The sequence below is a fragment of the Zeus faber genome (genome assembly GCF_960531495.2).
Source record: "Zeus faber genome assembly, chromosome: 21".
Classification (NCBI taxonomy): Eukaryota; Metazoa; Chordata; class Actinopteri; order Zeiformes; family Zeidae; genus Zeus; species Zeus faber.
In genome coordinates this window covers 20,061,459-20,081,807 of record NC_137208.1, presented here as the reverse complement: position 1 = coordinate 20,081,807, position 20,349 = coordinate 20,061,459, and the positions used below count along the sequence as shown (strand labels likewise).

At 44.9% G+C, this 20,349-nt stretch overlaps 1 protein-coding gene across 2 annotated transcripts in view; it reads right to left on the bottom strand.

Annotated features, from left to right (window-relative positions):
- Window positions 1-4,967: 4,967 nt before the first annotated feature.
- sfmbt2 (Scm like with four mbt domains 2) overlaps window positions 4,968-20,349 on the bottom strand; it is a 34,427-nt gene continuing 19,045 nt past the window's right edge. For both annotated transcript variants that reach the window (XM_080022798.1, XM_080022799.1), the window contains 16 exons: window positions 18,923-19,011; window positions 16,571-16,829; window positions 15,478-15,575; window positions 14,977-15,078; window positions 13,970-14,200; window positions 13,694-13,820; window positions 13,045-13,158; window positions 12,902-12,944; window positions 12,237-12,304; window positions 10,080-10,219; window positions 9,686-9,795; window positions 9,172-9,347; window positions 8,525-8,694; window positions 8,136-8,447; window positions 6,899-7,060; window positions 4,968-6,160 (listed from right to left, as the gene is read on the bottom strand). In XM_080022798.1, the coding sequence (XP_079878924.1) occupies window positions 6,020-6,160; window positions 6,899-7,060; window positions 8,136-8,447; window positions 8,525-8,694; window positions 9,172-9,347; window positions 9,686-9,795; window positions 10,080-10,219; window positions 12,237-12,304; window positions 12,902-12,944; window positions 13,045-13,158; window positions 13,694-13,820; window positions 13,970-14,200; window positions 14,977-15,078; window positions 15,478-15,575; window positions 16,571-16,829; window positions 18,923-19,011 (2,342 nt within the window). In that variant the 3' untranslated portion in view covers window positions 4,968-6,019. The remainder of the gene's footprint in view (window positions 6,161-6,898; window positions 7,061-8,135; window positions 8,448-8,524; window positions 8,695-9,171; window positions 9,348-9,685; window positions 9,796-10,079; window positions 10,220-12,236; window positions 12,305-12,901; window positions 12,945-13,044; window positions 13,159-13,693; window positions 13,821-13,969; window positions 14,201-14,976; window positions 15,079-15,477; window positions 15,576-16,570; window positions 16,830-18,922; window positions 19,012-20,349) is intronic.

Below are 20,349 nucleotides of genomic sequence, written 5' to 3'. Positions count from 1 at the left end.
TTTGCCATTTCTTTCAATTCTCACACTGTTAAATTCCTCATATATAAATGGTACTGAGAGGAATAAACTGACTCAGATTCGGATTTAAAAATAACTCAATAGAAACTTGAATATTAAAAAAAATATATATTTTTGGAAACAAGCCCTTTAAGCCCCTCCGCAATTTGAATAACGTATCTAATGTAACCTGATGTGATCTAATCCAACACAACCTAATCCAAACTAATCTAATCTAATCTAATCTACTATAATCGAATCAAATCTATTCTACTCCTAATTTAATCGAACCAAATCTAATCTAATCTACTGTAATCAAATATTATAATTATTGTTTAAACTTGCACTCCAGTGAGTGTGAAGCCTTTCTCTCTCGACTTTCTTCTATTCGTTGCATCCTCTTATCGTTGAATCGAAATCTCCCAATTCACAATCAACATGTACTGCCCCCCCCCCCCCCCCCCACCGCTCCCAGCATGCTTTGCTCTTGTGCACTTTGCACTCCTGTCCTCTCTCAAAAAGGGCAATTTATTCCCATTTCTTATCGCTCCATCTCCCCCGGACAAAAACAAATAACATTGACGAATAATACGCTGCCTTTGGCGGAGGGATGGATGTACTCTCTCTCTCGCTCTCTCTCTCTCTCTCTCTCTCTCCCCCTCACCCTCACCCTCACCCGCACTCTCCCATTTCAGATGCCCTACCCTTGCGTTGGCGCGTGGAAATGGAATAACGGCGACGGCAGCGGCAGATGGGAGGGAGAGCAGCGAGTCCCAGAGGCTGATGGGGACGAGTCGACCGATGAATAATGAACAATGGAGAGTGGACTGCTCTGCTGTCGAACAGAGGGGCAGTGTGGGAGATAGGGGCCTAAAACATTCATCAGCGACCACCAAAGACACACACACACGCACACGCACACACACACACACACACACACACACACACACACACACAACACACTCTTAGATGACCATAATCCATTAGCTTATCAAGCACCTGGCGGGGGTTTGATGATGGGAGTCCAAAAGAAGTTGGGATCCTTTTCACTGGGCGTTCCGAGTGGCAGCCATATTGTTTTTGCTCTTTTTTTTTTTTTTGCTTTTTAAAAAAAATATATATATTTTACGTCGTCTCCTGTCAAAAACAAGAACGTCTTCCAGTCAAGTCTGGTCCGGTCCAATTTGACGTGCAATCCTTTTTTTTTTTATGAAGCGCCGCGTCCAAAAGCTGATGCAGTCGAGACACTTTTTACCCCCTTGAATACAAATCTACCGACATTCCTTCGAGCTGAGCATGCAGTGGTCGTAAATATCTGAAATGGGACTGCATGAAATGTGAATTTTCATTAAATAAACGCTGACTGTGTCTGTGAGTTTCATCCTTTTACCTGGAAAACTGTTTTTTTTCTCCCCACGAAATTTGGAACTTGGTTGCCACGTGCACAATAGAAGTTAATGTGAAATGGGACATTTTTTATGTATATTTTCATACTGTATGAGAATACTTGCTCTCATGTATTCTCATACAGTATTTGATAATTCCCCTACAAGGCTTGTTAATATAATGTGTTGTACAATATAATGTATAACTTATTCAGCTGTATTGTATTATATTATACTATACTATATTATACTATATATTTATACGTTGGGTGGATGTCCAGATTGTCAACAGAAAGAATCATTTCCATCTCTGGTCGGTTATTTGTCTCACTTTTGAGGGACTCGTGCACCGATATGACCTAGATCGTCATGCGTAAAGCAAAGGATGTAGTGCATCACAAACTCACAGTTATGGTTTACCATTTCCCCGTCCTCCCGAGACACAAACACACCCACACACACAGAAACCAGATGCCTTTGCGTGAACATATTAAACTCTTTTGTCTACAGGAGCAAAATGCACACCAAGTGACAATGGCAATAATAATCATTTAGATCATTTAAAGCATAAGTACTTCAAATGAAATCCGATTTTTATCAAAAATGCACCTGTATATATGCACTGTATGCATCCTGTGCATGGCTGCGCATTTTGTATATTCTGTGTATTTTTAGATATTTGGCTATTTCTGTTCTGTATTTTTTTTGGGCTATTGATGTATCTTCTTCTTCTTCGTATATTAGTCAATTATTAATTTAATTTAATAAAATTTTGTTTTGTTTTATAGCAATCTTGAGGAAAAATTAATAATTAATTAATAGGTTCTCTTCCAATGTAAATTAAAAATCAATGTACTAACAAGACTCGCCGTGGTTTCTACCTTTTTGAAGCTTGTTTTGGCAAAAAAGGAAAATTCTGCACGAGCATTTACTATTTTTTATTCTGTACCTGACACTTGCTGGACGTGACGTTCTCCCCAGACTAGGTCTCTAGCAGCGGCGTAACCAGTCGTCGCCGGGCCCCAGTGCAAGCCGGTCAAAGCGGGGCCCCCATGAGGCGCTTGCACGGACCCTCAAGCACAAGATAACGCTTGACATTTGCGTCTACCTTCTCGGGGGAGAAAGTCCCCTGAATGCCCCGTCCCCATGCAAAGACGGGTGGCGGCGGGTGCATTAGCAATGGGCTCCGGCTCCGTCCTCTCGCACCTCGTTCTGGCCGTCTCCGGTGGCGTAGATTTTTCTGTGTTGTAGTAGTGGTACTACACACGTCCGTCATTGCCACGTTAACACAGAATTCTGTGCGGGCACACTTTGCACAATCTTTAACAAATCGCCAATTCATATTTTAACATAATTGTTTAATAATATGTAAAACAGTTTTATGTTGTGTATGTTGTTATTTATTTGGTGCATGAATGATATAAACTATGTGACCCCATAGAGCAGATGACTTGGCTTAATGAATACTATAAATACTTACCCCTTACCTAAACAGATTAGTGGCTGTATACTGTAGACTGAGTGCTCAAGATGAATCAGGGCCATGAGTGGGAGCCAATACCTGGATCTATGATGGTAAGGCCACTGCTCTCGTCACACTTTGCTTCAGTGTCCCCTTTTTGCTTCCCCTGCCGGTCAGAATTATTGATGTAAGTGTAAGGGATAACATCCAGCCGGCCGGTCATTATCTCAAAATTACTCGGTGATCAGGGTCTAGTATCACTCCGAAGGGGGTTATTACACGGATACTTAGTAGATACTTTGAATCAATTGAAACATTGATTTGAAATGATCCTAGAACTTGTATTCCTAGTGTAAGAGCTTCCGCCAGGGATTCATGTCGCTTGTTTCACACTCCCTTTCACACCCCTCCCTTGTGGTTGCCAGGACAAGAGTCATTATTAACAGAGAGCGACCGTTATTCAGAAATAACCGACCGCCACTATTGAGCAATCAGAACGCAAGTACGGCAGGGTTGTGGAGGAGATGTGGGTGAGTTTTAGGTTGACGTAGAACGCATGTAGCGCAGATATACGTCGGTGTAAGCAATAAAGGACAGAAACGCAATCCGGTTGCCAGACGTGCGATATGGTATTTTTACGACAATCACTGATCACCGATTCCAAAAATACACAATATGGCTTGTTCCAGATCAGCGCATTCACCGACATGTATGTCAGGATGCTGATGATACCTGATCCTGGATCCCCTGGACAGCACAGGTCCACGGCACGGTAACTCTTGCAAATGCGTATGCACTCGGAGTCGTGTGAATATAGCTTTGCAGCGGTGCTCGTTTCAGTACGTATGATTTTTGTTAAAATACAATGATTTCACAGTGGCAGCGCGATATTGCTTATATATTGCTTATTATATTTTCCGTCTGGCGACACTGGGTAGAAGCCTAGGAGCCCGTGACACAAAGCTGCTTAGGGACCCTGAAGGACTTCAACCTTCACCCACATGGAGTCGCCATTCATTTAAACTAACTCCTGGACGATCCATTACGCTTTCGACTTCCCTTTCTCTCCTGCGTCCTCGCCCTAGTGACCGGCTTGTTGAGCGTGACCTAAAGCCGCCATTTGCACAAGTGTCCTGCCTGGTTTTCCGTTGTCATTTCATTACTAGTCACGGGGATCACGTTGTCCCTCAACTAACACCCGACGGAAAATGAAACCGAACTGAACGTGAGGGCGGACTGTACATTTCCATTCCGGAGATTCTTTTGAACGGTTGTTTACCCTACTGCCGTCGGCACTTTGTTTGTATTCTCCTACAGCAGCGAGGAGAGCCGTGCACGGCAGACATTTGATATGAAGTTGCTAGGCAACCGCATAAGGTAGCGGTTGACAAGAGCGGCTTTTCAGAGTGACTCAATACAGAGTGTCAGAGTTGAGGAAGTGTGTGTGTGTGTGTGTGTGTGTGTGTGTGTGTGTGTGTGTAAGAATTGGATTAAATGAATTCCGTGGTACCCTGTACAGCGTACCTGGCGAGGAACACCACTGAACAGGCTCCTGATGGCGTCCTAGACGTTATCAGTTCCCATTCTGATGTTAAGACGGGGAGCACTGAGCACATCGGGTCATGTACTGTGCACATGGCGCGGGCTTACGCGCGATTACCTCAGATTATGGGTCGACATGAAACAGCCCAGGCCGTCCTGGGGGAGGGCTTTTTTTGGGGGGGGGGGGTGTAATTGCTTGGGAGTGCTACGCCAGGAAATTCTTTGCCGAGAGGACTCGAGTGGCTTATGGCTGTGATCGGACGGATACGCCAAGGAAAATAAAGATAAACATTTACGGCCACAATTTCTTTCAGGAAGCCAAGCCAAACAGACGACACCCCCCCAACCCCCAACTCCAATTACAGCATCTTTCGAAATACATTATGGAACGCCCGGAAAATAGTATTAAAATTGTGAATTATTATGTTTTATTAATTTAAAAACAAAATAATAAATATATCTGTATCTATATATCTATCTCCACATTGACCATGAAAATGTAATATCAAATGAATGCCTAAAATGTTTTCATAAGAATACTAGTCAAATAATTAGGTATTTCCACATGGAAATTTGCGGATCTCTTCACCGTAGGGGGGACAAACAGCGAAGCGTAGAAAAAAATATTTTTTTTTTCCAGTAGAAATTTATTTTTGCTCTCCCCATTATATCAAAAATATCTGTACCACATTTGCATAGATGGACACAAAGAAGCTGGCGGGATTGTACAAAATGACAAGGGGGGCTGGGGGGGGGCACCCACAGTGGGTCTTTTGGGATGAATTAGGGGATCATTACATTTCTCTTTCAGAAAACAAAACAAAAACAATAAACGATTGAAATGTCATTGTAAATAAATGTGGACTGCAGGGATTAGTCACCCTCCACACGCGAAATGTATTTCATTTTTGTTCCCACTTCTCCACGTCTAAATAGATATTTTTATCATAAATAAGTATAATAATAAATACATCAAATATATTACTTCTTTAGGGATTATTAAACAAAATCGTTCAAAAACCAAATCTCTTACGGGAACGTGGGTGTGGGGGGGGGGGTCAAAACTAAAGTCATAACTTATATGCAGCCATCCACCGCCCCCCCTCTTTTTTTTCCTTTTCCATCACAAAGAAAAATATCGAAATAATTTTTTTGTTTTTTTTTTAACAAAAGGCAAAATAAAAGAGTATTCCAAAATGTGTTCTCGCCACACAGCCTCCACGTCGCACTCCACCGGGCGGCCGGGAAATGTTCATTTCCTCCTTGTATTCAATTCGACTCCATGAAACGGAAACATCCTCCGTCGATTGTTGGGAATTCAGCGGGAGCCTTCACGAGTCCCGCCCCCCCCCCCCCAAAAAAAAATCCATAATTCTGAGGAACGCCGTTTAAAAAAGAACAAAAGAAAAGAAAATCCCCTGTAGATACTGAGGCCAGGGGTTTTCCCACTCCTCTTCACAGCGATACTTTAAATCAGGCTCGGATGCCATTAAGAGTGTGTGTGTGTGTGTGTGTGTGTGTGTGTGTGTGTGTGTGTGTGTGTGTGTGTGTGTGTTTGTGAGTATATATCCAAGGGTCCGGGTAAGAGTGTGTGTGTGTGTGTGTGTGTGTGTATAAATCCAAGGGTCCGGGGTCAGTTGGCGTACTGTCTGTAGAAGGCCACCTTGACGCGCTCGATCTGGTGGCACAGCTTGATGGCAGGGCCGAGCTTCAGGTCCATGCACTCCTGCACTGTGGGCAGCGTCAGCAGCAGCAAGGCCTGTCCGTCGATGTCCTGCAGGGGGCGCCCGACCAAGACTTAGGGTTAGTGAGGGGTGGGTTTGGGGAGAGAGAGCGAGAGAGAGAGAGAAAGAGAGAAAGAGAGAGAGAGAGAGAGAGAGAGAGAGAGAGAGAGAGAGAGAAACGGTAACAGACGCGTTCCTGACGATAGAAAGGCTTCGACTTCTAAGCTCTTGTGTTGCAAGATCAAAATTGCAGGGCTGCACTAATTAGTCAAATGTATTAAGTTACGGACAGAATAGCGGCCCAAGTTTCAGCTCAGAACAAGTTCCGCCCGGAAAGCGGCGGCTCGTCGTAACGACGAGAGGTTCGGCTCGCTTTTGCGATGCGATTTGGACGAGTCACGCGGTGAAAGGAGTCGTTCCATTTTTCCGACTCCCGGTGAGAGTGCCGGCGGACTTCCCGGAAATGGGGTTCGATATCATTTGAAAGCTCCGGGTGCGCTCCGTCCGGTGGTAAGAGGGCGAGGTCGCCACGCTTTTATCTTTTCAAACACAGATTAAAAATATTTAGACGTCAAGGAAAAGAGTCGAATGCTTTTGTTTTTTTTGTATGCAATTGTCTTTTAAAATAGCAATTAAATTAAGGCTAACCTATATTTATAAGTGGGTTATATGTGCTGTTGTTAATGAATGTTAATGACAATCAAGTCTGTTGTTGCTCTCCTGTAAAATGCTGAAAAACGTCATCTACGCGTGTTATGTCCACTGCAGTTACGTGTGTGTGTTGGTACCTGTTCCTGAAATATGGTGGCCAGGGAGGCACAGTCAGTGGTGTTGATGAACTGCACCACTTCGTCCACGCTCCACTCCAGAGGGTTCCTCTCCAGGACCAGCTGACCCTCCTCCTCCTCGTCCTCCTCCTCCTCCTCCTTCCCCCGCTCAACGCTGTCCGCCTGACACAACACACACACACACACACACACACACACAGACACACACACACACTTTAACATTTCAGAGTCAGATGGGGACGTTAAAAAAAACAAAACATAGTGTATCTTCTGCAAACAGATTTTATTCAATATTTATGCAAATTGTCAGAATGTGAATTGTTTGTTTAATTTGTAGGTTTTCTGTATATTTATTTCCATTTCTTTCTTGTTTATTGTCTGGTTCATTCTTATTGTTTATTGTTATCAATAGGTTTATTGTAGATTGCCAGATTTAATTGTAGATCACTTATTTTTGGGTTTATTCTTTCATTAACTTTAGGGTTATTGTATATTGTTGATGTTAACTTGTTGATTGTTATTGTCTGGTTTATTCTATCGTGTTTTGAAATTTTTTATAGTTTTACAAATATTGTTATATTCATTGGATATCATTAGGTTTATTGTATATTGTGCTTTTTCTCTGTTTATTATATTGCTCGTTGTTAATTCTCTTATCTTCTAGTTCATCTTCGACTTTATTGCATATCGCTAATTTTCACAGGTAATCCACTGTTCTATTTTTATTCTTATCACTTTATTATTACTGCCTTTTTTGCCACTATGACACTGCAATTTCCTTCCGGGGATGAATAAGGTATCTATCCATCTAAAATACATTGTATAAGGTGAACACACTGCGCTGAGTGTGTATTGGTGCTTATGCTGTATTTCCACCGCAAGCTGATTCTCGGGAGAGGCAAGACGGAAGAATAGATTTAAATGGGAAAATCATAGGGATCATTTACACAATATCAGTATTAGAGATCGACAGACTGCTTCTCCGCCTCTGAATCTTAAAACAATTCCTGAGTAGCATAGATACAGAGTACCGATTCAATCGTTTAATGCTGAGCCGTATGGTCCATTTCCCGCCATTTATCATGCTTCTATGTGTCAAAAAGACAGAAAACCAAGTTTCTATTCTTTAATATCTGACATATTTGATATTACACTATTTCAGCCTGGTGCAAAAATCGGAACTATTCTTTTCATTTAATGAGGTCATACGACACATTTCGGCGTTCTCCGGTCTCACCTGCGCATCTTGTCTTGTCTTGGGCGGCTGGTACTTTGTTTTGTTGTTGTTGTTGTTGTTGTGGCTGTAGGCCGACAGGGAGCGGGTGGACCTCCTCCGCCCCTCGGGAGCCTCCGGGCCGCCCGCCCCTTCCCCGGCGCCTCCCCCGCCCCTGGCCCCGGCCTTGCGCAGGGTCGCTGCCCGGCGCGGACGGCCGGCGGCCGCCTCTGCCGCCGCCGAGGCGGGGTCCTCGCGCGGCTCTGAGCTGGTGCCCCCCTCGCTGCCTGACTGCGCCTCCATGTCCTCCTCCTCGTCCTCCCCTTCATCGCTGTCCTGAAAGGGTGATCGACAGGTCGTGATGAGGTCCGTTGGGAGAGAAAGGCAAGAGGAGCGCGGGCAAAAAGGCGAACCTGTGGTGAGCCGGCGAGCGTGTAGTCCATGGTGGAGGAGCGCCGCTTCTTCTGGACGAAGATGGCTTTCCTCTTTTTCCGGCGGCGTGCTGGCTTGGAGGGGTCTCCCTCCGCCAACTCCTCCCCCAAGGCCGGTTTGGAGAGCTTCCTCTTCTTGCCGTAGTAATACGCTGGGGGGTTTTGGGGGGCGAGTGGGTTAGAATGCTCTCGTGAATGAACGACTCGACAAACGTTTCTGATTGGAGGTATTCTAAGTTGTGATGTTAAGGTAAAAAAAAAATTTTTTTAAAAAGCTTGAGGGAGCCTGATTTGGTATTTTGACATCACGCTACATGAACAGAAAGTTCAATGAGATGAACCTTAATTGGGCACTTTGAGATTAAGAACGCCACTCACAAGAACCTTACTTATTCTAACGCACCGCTCAATGGAATTAATGTGTTCCACGGAACATGTCGATGACTCAAACGCAGGCCGGCTCGCGGTTGAGCTTTATGCTGAGAGTTAATAACGTGGAAATGAGTACAAATAAAACCACTTGATGTAGGTTGACGTACAGTTTATAGTAGTCTCGCTGTAGTGTACAAACAGAGAGAAAGAGTTTTAATCGCCTATCAAAGCGCCCCAGGCTGCGCACTCACACTTACTGTATTTGGTTTTGGTCTGGATGGAGCAGTTCTCCGGGCACTTGTCGGGGACCGACGCGGGGCTGAAGAGGTTGGGGCAGCACTGCAGCCTGGCGCAGACCTTGCGGCAGAAGCCGGGGATCTGCTCGGCCAGGCGGGCAATGCGGATGGTGGAGCGGTAGGTTTTGCCTTTGTACCTGGCGGGGGCGGGGCAGGGGGTGCACGCGACAATTTTATTCATGAGAAGAAATTAAACGACTCGTCATCTCTGTCCATCCATTTCTCCATCCCAGGGCTCAGGGCTATGCAGCGGGTGATGATTGCCTGTGTCTATAACGGCGTGTAGTGCATGTGTGCATAGAATCGCGTTTTGTACATTCAGTTTATTTTTGTCTATTCTAGCTTTTTTCTGCATATTGTCTGTAGAACAACGCGTCAATTCTTGCCACGAATGAACAGATCCTGAGTCTGATTCAGAATTCCTTCCTCGGTAGAACTTCTTAGTTCACCCCGGGGACTAGCGCTTCGCCCTCACTTGGCTTTGAGGGTCTCCTCGTAGCAGTCCCAGCTCTGCTCCGCCACTTCCTGCAGCTCCTTCAGCACCCGTCCTGGCTTGTAGGCGGCGTTGATCAGCATGCTCAGCATCTGGGGGAGGATGTCGCATTCACAAGCCGCTCGTGGAAAAAACCCTGCGAGAAGACGCGCAGCCGCACAACATGACTCGGAACCCGTCCCCCCCATCCCGAGAGGAAATTAGGAGCTAACGCGCTTTGGTGGCAGCTCGTCACGTCAGAAGCCAAGCCGCCGGGAAACCGCAGGCGGTTAACGAGACTTCTCTGCCGTGGTCTGCGTCTGGCCCCCCACCCCTTCCCCCCTTTCTGTGAGAGACCTTGACTCAACCCTTCCTTATCTCAGCTTGCGTAACTTACCTCCTTGAGGACCAGCGTGCACTTGCCGGGCCCCACGGCCTGCGGGAGCTCGGCGATGCGGCCCTTGTTGAGGAACGGCCCGGAGAAGCAGCGGTGGTTGACGAAGATCTTGGAGCAGCAGTAGCGGCCGTTGGCGGACGCTGTGAGGAGGAAGAGAGTCAATGCTCCGACTCCATCTTTCCCCCCCCCCCCCCCCCCCCCCGATACATTCTTTCAATATTATTTTTCTATCTGTACCATGTGATGCACACTCTGCCTAACCATTGGCCACATTGTCGATATGGCTAAGGGGGTGTTTTCTGACCGCTGTGAAGAATGCCAATTAGCGCTTGTGTTGCAAGATCAAAATCACAAGGCTGCACTAATGCACCCGAATCATTAATTCCAGATCGGAATAGCAGCTCGAGCAGAACACGTTTGACTGTGAGAGCGAGGGCGCTTTTCGTAGCGATGAAAGGTTCAGCTCTTTTTTGGGGAGTCGGTTCGTGAAGAGTCACGCGGTAAAAAGAGTCATTCGATTTTCTGTCTCTTTGGTTCAGTTGGTGTAACGCACGGTCAGTTGGGGAGGACGCCTCCCTGAATGATGAGTGAGAGTCGGTGCGGCTCTTGAGTTGTGAATGGAATTCTCACAAGAATCATTAAATTCTGTCAAAAATATTTATTTTGGTGGAATGCCAAGAGTAAATGGGTCACATTCAATAAATCATATAAATACCATACGTTTCTCCTTGGACAGAATTTAATCATCAGTAATTATTTTCCTTTTGTCGACTCCCTCGGCCACTGTTTTGACAGAGTGACTCCTGACTCACAGGTCATTTAAAAGATTTGTCCCTTACAAACAAATAGTTTACGAGTCTTGCATCAGTGCTAGTAGGCCATAATAACACAGTTAGCGCAGGTCTACATGTTTCTGATGTTTTTAGTCGTCAGTGTTTTTAGAGGCTTTTCACTTTTGACACCGAAACACGTTGGCTTTTTATCCGATTTTGCCACGGTAATAATGGCTTTTTTTGCACTCAACTCGTGCACATTTTGAGCGCTTACAACACCCATCGAGATAGGACAGTTTTTGGACCGTTTTTTTTTTTTACCCCCTAGTGGTGCCGTGGAGTAACTCTCGTAGGTGATTACAGATGAGCAGGTGTGTTTTGAAAATCACGAGCCCTCACGGCTGTTTCTCTTGGCGATGGGTTAGGGTTACACTCGTGCATCGGTCTGTGCTTAGGGGAGTTATTTTTTCCGTACCAAACATACAGTGAAATATAAACATTTTAGAAAAAGTGGAGCAAAATTGAAGATGAACATTTACATACAGTCGTGGTAGAACGAGATAAACAGCATGCAGTGTGTTTACAATATTTGTACGCTGTTCGCGTGTGTGCGGGTCAGTGTAATGAGCCGTCGCATGCGCCGCACATCACCCCCTCCCCAAGCACCTGAAAGAGCGCTCGCCATGAGCGCATAGTAATTAGGCGGCCCATGAATATGCATGAGCCAGTGAGTGGATTTAAAATAAACAAAGATAAATACGTTAGAAAAAAGGGGAACTTTGAAGGAAGACAAAGGGAGGGTCTAAACCAACAGTCCCGTTCCCCTATTTGGACTCAAAATATTGTACCTTGAGTGCAACACGCATGCACGCACACACTACACACACTAATAAATCAATTTTACCCGCCTAAACTGATTGGCTTAGCAGGAGCTAGAGGGAGCTTGTTTAACCTCACGCCCCCCCCCCCCCCAGATGTTAAATACATGCTGTGAGGTAGTATTGTTACAGAAATGAAAGGGTGGCTTTGATCTGCAGTTTGTCAGTCGGTGGTTTTAAATAAAGAGGCAGACAGACGCTGGTTTTTACTTGTACAGGGGTCGGGTCATAGATGTGCCATCGTGCAGCTCTCTGAGACTAACTGTTTATTTTCAGGGAGTCCCAGAATATACGGTCAGTTTGGCATCACAGATTTATAAGTGTTCCAGAAAAGGTAGTCTCGACACACTAAGGACAATGAGATTCTGTTCTTGCTCTCGCAGCTGCATCGACGGGAGGAGGCCGAAAAGATTACACTCCCACTTATACAGTTTGGGAAAAAATGTGACTGACACACACACACACACACACACACACACACTATTAATTACTGCAATTCAGATTACCTGGATCAGCGACGGGGGGGCATGGATTGACGGGAGCAGGCTCCATTGGTTGCTGGGGAGGAGCCAACCTGCAGGTGATCCAAAATTATCTGTTATTGATCATTACATTTAAAACAACTAAGTAATCAGTCAGGGGTGGGTGAGGGGTTGGAGTGTTGAATGGAGACCCAACACATGTGAAAACTAGCATTCATGGTTAGAGGGCTGACAGAGTGTCGCTGGAGACCTAATTTCTCCGGCTCTCCAACAAGCTATCGCGCGCGCACACACACACACACACACACACACACACACACACACACACACACACACACACACACACACACCTGTGCACTCCTAGGGCCATGTGCAACACATGCCATTTGTCAACGGAAATCAATCAGCAGGAAGGCAATTTATAATCTCAAAGCCACGATTTCAATTAACGGCGTCGGAGAGTGACAAAGAGAGATGGAGTGAAGGATAAGACAGGTGGGGGGAGAGACAGAGAGAACGAGAGAGATGGAAAGAACGAAAGAAAGGAGGAAGGCCTTCAGTGGTGAGTCCTAAGTGAGTCAGCTTTGCAGGTAAAGTGATGGGCTCCTTGTTTCACCTAGGGTTACACTGGGATGCGGCGTGTGTGTGTGTGTGTGTGTGTGTTCAAGGTTTGGAAGGCTTGGCCATACTGTTTCTCCGGCTGAACCACAGCTATCTTCTTCTGCTTCTGACCTGTACAAAGAGAGAAAGACAAGGGCTCGCATCGAATGTCACTCCTTCAGACATTGTGTGTACGTGTGTTTTGGGTGTGTGTGTGTGTGTGTCCACATACAGACAGGCTTGTACGGGGGCGTCAGGAGGTAGGTGTTGGCCTCGCACCAGCCAACAGGGAAGATGTCCATGGACTCCACGTCCACAATGCACTCGGACAATGGCTTGGCCGCGCCTAGAGAACAAGGGGGGTTGGGGCGTTAGGGTTGTAGGGGGCCGGGATTTTACCCAGAGTTCAATGCATTTCCCTGCGATCATCTAGATGGATGGATTGACGTCCGGTAGGAAAGCCTTGGGTGGTACAGTTCAAACTTGGCGAACTTTGACGCAGAGTCAGACCTGCCGACCTTGATTCAAATCGAATGCTATTCAAATCGTAACAAAAAACATAAAAATGACGTTAGAAAGGCGTCTGAAAATGAACATTTGAAAACAAATAAGCAGTGTTGAAGCAGAAATGTATTTTTCTTTCTAAAAATGTTGCGCGCATACGTCCACATACACCTCTTTGTGCGCGCAAGTGGATGAGCTTTGTACGTGCGCCGCTCTGTGCGGTCTGTGTTTTCGGGCGGAAATTTGTCAAGCACACGTTCGCTGAAGTGAACAACGAGGAAGCCTTTGAGGGATTTCGGAACGGTGCAGAGTCGAAACGGCTCGTCGTTTAGTTGCCATACCCTGATGGGACTGCCCAATACAGAAAAGGTTTTTACCTTCCAGCCGGAGCCACAGCAGGCGGCCCCTGACCTGGGTGATCTGAGCCACGCACACCTCGGTGGGCCGGCCGGGGTTCACCGCCTCCAGCCACATGTCCTTGGCGAAGCCCTTGTTCTGCCATGTCTACACACACACACACATACATACACACACACACACACACACACACACACACACACACACACACACACACAGTGTAATAATACATGTAAGCAATGCCGTTAGCTTCTGCAAATAGCACCACTAGGCCTAACAATGTCGGGGCCCCTTACGTCGGGGAAGCAGGCATCCGGGGCCGCTTCCGTCCCGCCCTGCTTCAGGTAGTCGGCCCAGTCAAAGTCCTGGCCCGTGTAGCCCCTGGGCCGCTCCAGGCCCACCCCGTTCTTCAGGCTCCACTGGACGGGCAGGATGCCTGGCGAGAGGGCGTGGCACACCAGGGAGGTGGGCGGGGCCTCAGCCGAGAGGTCGTCCACAGTGACCTGGAAGTAGACCTCGTCGTAGACCTGTGGAAGGGGAGCGAGAGAGAGAGAGAGAGAGAGAGAGAGAGAGAGAGAGAGAGAGATCAAAATTTAACAGTTAACACAAAAAGATATCCTTCAACTGATTGGAAAATGGAGGACTTCAGGTTGGTCAGGCAAATAAATATATATATATATATATATATATATATATATATATATATATATATATATATATATATATATAGTTACAGTTGCCAATGTGATGCCAAAATTAGCAAAAAAGGTTACACCCTGCCAGAGGAAATGGGGAAAGAATATTCCTAACTATTTTCAAAGCACTCCAAGGATAAAAAGGTCAATTTTTTTGCATTTGGAACTATTAAAGGACCTTGTTCATGTTTATATTTTAGATAAGGCACAATTTGGACGTGCTTACTCGAGGCACAATTTAAAGTGCTAAGTCGGGGCCTTGGCGACACACCAGCAGAATGTTTCTTAATTTTTCTAGTTGAAGGGGTTTTCAAATTGCACTTGAATTGGAATGGAATGGAAATGAGCTCTTGTGTTGCAAGATCAAAATCACAACTCTGTACTCATACATCTCATTCATTAGTTCCGGTAGAAAATGGTATTTTGATTTAATGAGTGCTTGTGTTGCAAGATCAAAATCACAAGTCTGTACTCATTCATCAGTTCCGGTACCTTTTATTTGCAGAGTCTGCCCTTAATGATACTGATGCAATTTCCACATCTGATTCAATACAGATAAAGCGGTTATCATCACCGTATCAAAACAAGGCTGGTTCCGGCTGCCTCACCTTGGTGACGGACACGGGGCGGATGCAGAGTGGTTCCCACGCCGACACAATCTCCAGCTTCATCCCGGCGCTGAAGGAGTGCGTGGGCAGCTCCGCGTGGTCCTGTTGAGATTTGGTTCTTGACGATTCAACAGGAGTAGTTCTATTTTCTACTGACCACTCATTCATTTGATTCAGTGTAACACACGGTGAGCGAGGGAGGACTTCCTGAACAATGAACGAGCCTCGTATGGCACTGAGTTGTGAATGGAATACCCACAATTTTATTCTGTCAAAATCAATTATTTATTTATTTATCCATTCAATATAAATGACGCTACTGAGCCTCGGCCTTTGTTGCCTCAGACTTTAATTCTGTCCTCAGTAATCATTTTGAGATTGTGGGTTGATTCACTCGCTCGCTCTTCTGCCGCACTGACTCCTGACCCTCGAGTCATTTGAGGGATTTGTTCGCTACAAACGAATGGCCTGCGAATTTCAATTCCATGTGCGGCCGCTCACCTTGAACACCTCCAAGGGGAGCGGGCTCTTCTGGGCGTCGAGTCGAGCAGCCTCTAGGGCCTCCTGCCACTCGGGGGGGCTCTTGAGAGGTTGCAGATCTGGAGTAACGGAGACAGACAGACAGACAGACAGACAGAAAGAAAGCGCGAGAGCGAGAGAGAGATTTTGTGTTTCAGAAGAAAGACATACAAACGGAACCAGTTTTCCAGGGATGGTATAAACAAACACACACACCTAACAAAAACAAAAACAACCAAGCTGCAGTTTCAACACAGTGGTAGCAGGCTCAATGAATGCTAAATAATCCATGGTCACAAAAACAAAACAAACAAAGAATTTCAGAATGAGGAGCGTGGCCTGATATGCTCCTGGTTTATATGCCATCACAGTGGAAAAAAACAACTGAACTAAGCATACCAAATATAAAATGTGTAATTTCCTGTGGGCAACATTTGCTAATTTTACTGTGTGAAAAAAATAATAAATACAAAACCAAGAATAATCAAAACAGAATGAAAACACCACCTGCATTTTCAAATAGAATGTGAAGCTTGAATCTCTTATCTGCACAGCATGCCCACACTGACCAGAAGAAGGGATTTTATTTCCCAAAAACAATTCTTTTTTGATTATATCTACACTAGATAATATTTTTATATTTTACACACACACACACACACACACACACACACACACACACACACACACACACACACACACACACACACACACACACACACACACACACACACACACACACACACACATACACACACACACACACACACACACACTATAGCTCCCTTGTAACGAGAGAAACCAACTCAGGATGGGTGAAAAAGGGCGGTGGTATTGGTTGTGGAGGAGAGGAATGACCGGAGGAGTGGGAGTGGGGGCAGGGCGGACTGGCTGTTAAGCAGCCCAGTGGCCTGAGGCGGACTGAGACCTGGATGGATAATAGTTGATAAAACCCTGTACTAAACGACTATCCAACGGTCCGTCCAAGTACAAATTCAAGCACACGCTGTTTTAAACCCCCCAAATTCAAACTCTACCATCTTTGGCTCTGCCCCCTCCCTCCCGGCCTTCTCACCTGCAGGAGGCTCCAGGGTGAGGCCCTTCTCCTGGGCCCAGCCCAGCGGCCGCAGCCTGGTGTCCAGGTAGAAGAGCCAAGAGTCGTGGCCGAGTTCCCGTCGGTCGTCGCCATCGAGGCCGACGGGGCGCAGGCGGAGGCGCCCGCCCACGTTGCAGATGATGCGGGCGGGCCAGTAGCGGAATGGGTGGACGGAGTCACGCAGCTCCATCAGCGAGCCCTCCACGATCAGGTCCACCGTGTTCTTACCCCTCAGAGGCTGGGGGTTGGGGGTGGGGAGGAGAGAGAGAGAGATTACTTTAGAAAGGTCAGTCAGTCTCGGGCAGTTGTCGGCAACCCTCTCCAACCGTTCAAATATAAAATAAAAATATATATAATAAATAAAACAAAAAATATGTATTATAAAAACGTATGTATACCAAATAAGGAAAATTGTAATATTAGGGCTGTCAACGTTAACGTCAACATTTTTCACAATGTCAAAATAATTTACGCCGTTAACGCATTTTATGAGTTCGACTCAAACGCACCGGTTTTACTTTCAGCTTCTATGTGTAAATGACAGAGAAAGCAGCTGCAACCTGCTGAGACTTACTGTTTAGTATTGTCTCCCGTTAAAACTCCAGATTTCCACAGACATTCTACAGATCTTTTCATTTACGTCCGTAACCCCTCAAGTGAGGGACAGCGGCAGCGCTGAGAGCTGCTGCTTCAATGGTTAAGTTACTGGGAAGTTACCAGGGCTGCCCCCAAATAGTCCACCAGAAGAGTCTCAGTTGACCAAGTTTTTTTTTTCCATTGGTCAGTTGGTCGCAGGAAATAAAAATAATAATAATAATATAATAAATAAATAAACTGCATTCGGGAGCTGCACCTTAAACCTGAAAACCTACATGGCTGGACCAGTGTATGAGACGCTTCTCGATCATTTGAAACTAATTTCAACAGTAAATGTTCAGCCTCCTGGCTTGTTGCATTAACGAGGGGAAACGATCTTCCGTACGCCACATTTCAGTGTAAATTGTGTCCTCATTTAAATGTGTACATTAATTAATAATAATAGGGCTCAATAAGTTGAACCAACGTTTAACCAGTGCCCTCCGCAGTGCTTGTAAAAGAAATGTATATTTTAAAGGCTGGTTATTAGGTTTTGTATTTATCTGTAATGTAGCACAGTGTTAATAATGTTGGTTATAATATTGTGACTCAGCCCTGGAACTCAGACCATTTTCTGATGCTACAAAAGCATATATTAAATAAGCATTATAACACATAAAAAGCTAATTAAAAATTGTATTTTATTAATTTATGTTTTTTCTTTTATCGTTTTCGATGTTTTAATCATCAATTCAATATCATTGTATGCATCATGTATTCGCAGGCTTGTTTGAAGGCTACTGGAAAGGCCATGATTATTTTTGGGCTCCCGGCAATCTTAAAAAAAAGAAAACCTACTTTCAGTACTAAAGGTCGCCGACCCCATAGGTGCTGAATAGTGGTTTGTAAGTTGGCGACAAATTATTTTCCACTAAAATTCAACTACGGTTAAATACACTTGCATAAAAGGAAATTTCGGTCGTACAGTTAAAAAAAATTACTTAGACATAACGGCTGCAGCAATTGTTTTGTTACCATTTAACAAACATATTGCCCGTTTCAATTGATAAAAATGACTTCATGAAGTCATTTTTATCAATTGTTAGAGCTGCCCCCGACTAAAGATTATCCTTCATGCCATTACTCGACTAATCGTCGCATGCTTACGATATTAATTGAATTATTTAAATATTTGGTTTTGGGGCTTCACAAAATGTTTTGTGTTCCAGGGATGAGAAAGAATGGTATAATGGGATGTCACGCATGTAATGGTATACCACACCATAATAACGGTATAGTACTGTTAACACTGTGCTACATTATAGATAAAACCTAATAAGCAGCTTTTAAAATATGCATAAAGCTGAGCCGCCTGTCAATTAGTGGCAAAAGCTGTAATAATTCTTCTGAATGTATCGGGACAACAAACAAGGGACTGAACTTTTTTTTTTTTAAGAATTTTTTTTTTCCAAATTAAAACCCCTCTCGCATTAGATACATACAACCAATGAAAATTTTGCTCGACTGAGACTTCTGATCAACTAACGTTTGGTCGACTTTTTGGGAGCAGCCCTAGAAATTATGCAGGGCTTTTCCCCGTGATTTTCCCAACAGTCTATACAAACTTTGGCTAAATGACTCGATGACAAGCACAATGGGGAAGGGATAAAGAGTCAGAGAACCAGGGATGAAGTAAGAACGAGACCAAACAGGTTTGCCAATTTTGTGAGGGAAATAAAAATAAAAAAACCTCACCCCCTCAAGTAGGTTGGAGGGTGCCGTGCGTGAGCCTGTGAGCTCGTGCACCAGGAAGTCCGTCCAGTCGCCAAACTTCTCCTTGATGGCTGCGGCGCGAGAGACAGGGGAAGAAACAAAACAAGGTGGGGCCATGAGCAAAACGGGACGCCAGAGTGAGCGGTACATTATGAATCGCACCGTACGGGAAATCGTTGCTTATTGGCTGGGGTCGGAAGAGGGCTGCGCATGCACGAATGACGGCATGCAAACACATGCATACCTATTTCATGCACAGAGACACACACACACACACACACACGCACACACTCCTGTCATTCTCTTTTGTGGTCTATGTGGGATATGACTGTTTCCTCTGTTTCTCAGCAGAGCAACAATGCTTTGCTGTCGAATTCATGATGCATTTTTCCACGAGGTTCTTTGATTTGCCTTTAATCCCGAAGCCCAGACTTCCTACACACACACACACACCCTTTTCCCCCCGGCAATTGATCACCTCCAACAATGAGTCGGTGATGTCGGCATAAAATTTCATGTGAAAAAACGCCTCTCTTGAGCAAAAGAAGGGCCTATTTATCGTAATTTATACCGTTTAGAAACATGCATAGAAATGAAATGTACCAACAAAGAGAGCGGAGTGATCGACATATACAGCATACACACCGATCAGCCACAAGATTAAAACCACTGACAAGTGAAGTGAATAACATTGCTCATCTGGTCTCAATGGCACCTGTCAAGGGGTGGGATGTATCAGGCAGCAAGTGAACAGTCAGTTGTTCAAGTTGATGTGTTGGAAGCAGGAAAAATGGACAAGCGTAAGGATCTGAGTGACTTTGACAAGGACCAAATTGTGATGGCTAGACGACTGGCTCAGAGCGTCTCCAAAACGACAGGTTTTGTGGGGTGTTCCTGGTATGCAGCTTACTGGGTATGGGGCTGCGTACCTGCAGACTACACCCCTTGACAGGTGCCATTGTGACGAGATGATCAATGTCATTCACTTCACATTTCCGTAGTTTTAATGTTGTGGCTGATCTATCTGGTATATCATTTTATATGTATATATACTGTATATATACACTTTATATATATAAAAAAATAAACACAAAATAAATTTATTTATACAGTATATTACTTTATTTTGCTTGTCAAGGACTTTATTTCATTTATTATCAGCTTTGAGTAAAAACAATGTTCTCGGAATCATAACATAGTTGCCAACAATACAAATCTTGAGATTTATCATTTTTTTCTGTGTTCAATAGACCATATATATATATATGAGACTGATAAGCTTATTACAGTTATGTTTTCCCCCTATATGGCCAATGGACACACACACACACACACACACACACACACACACACACACACACACACACACACACACACACACACACACACACACACACACACACACACAC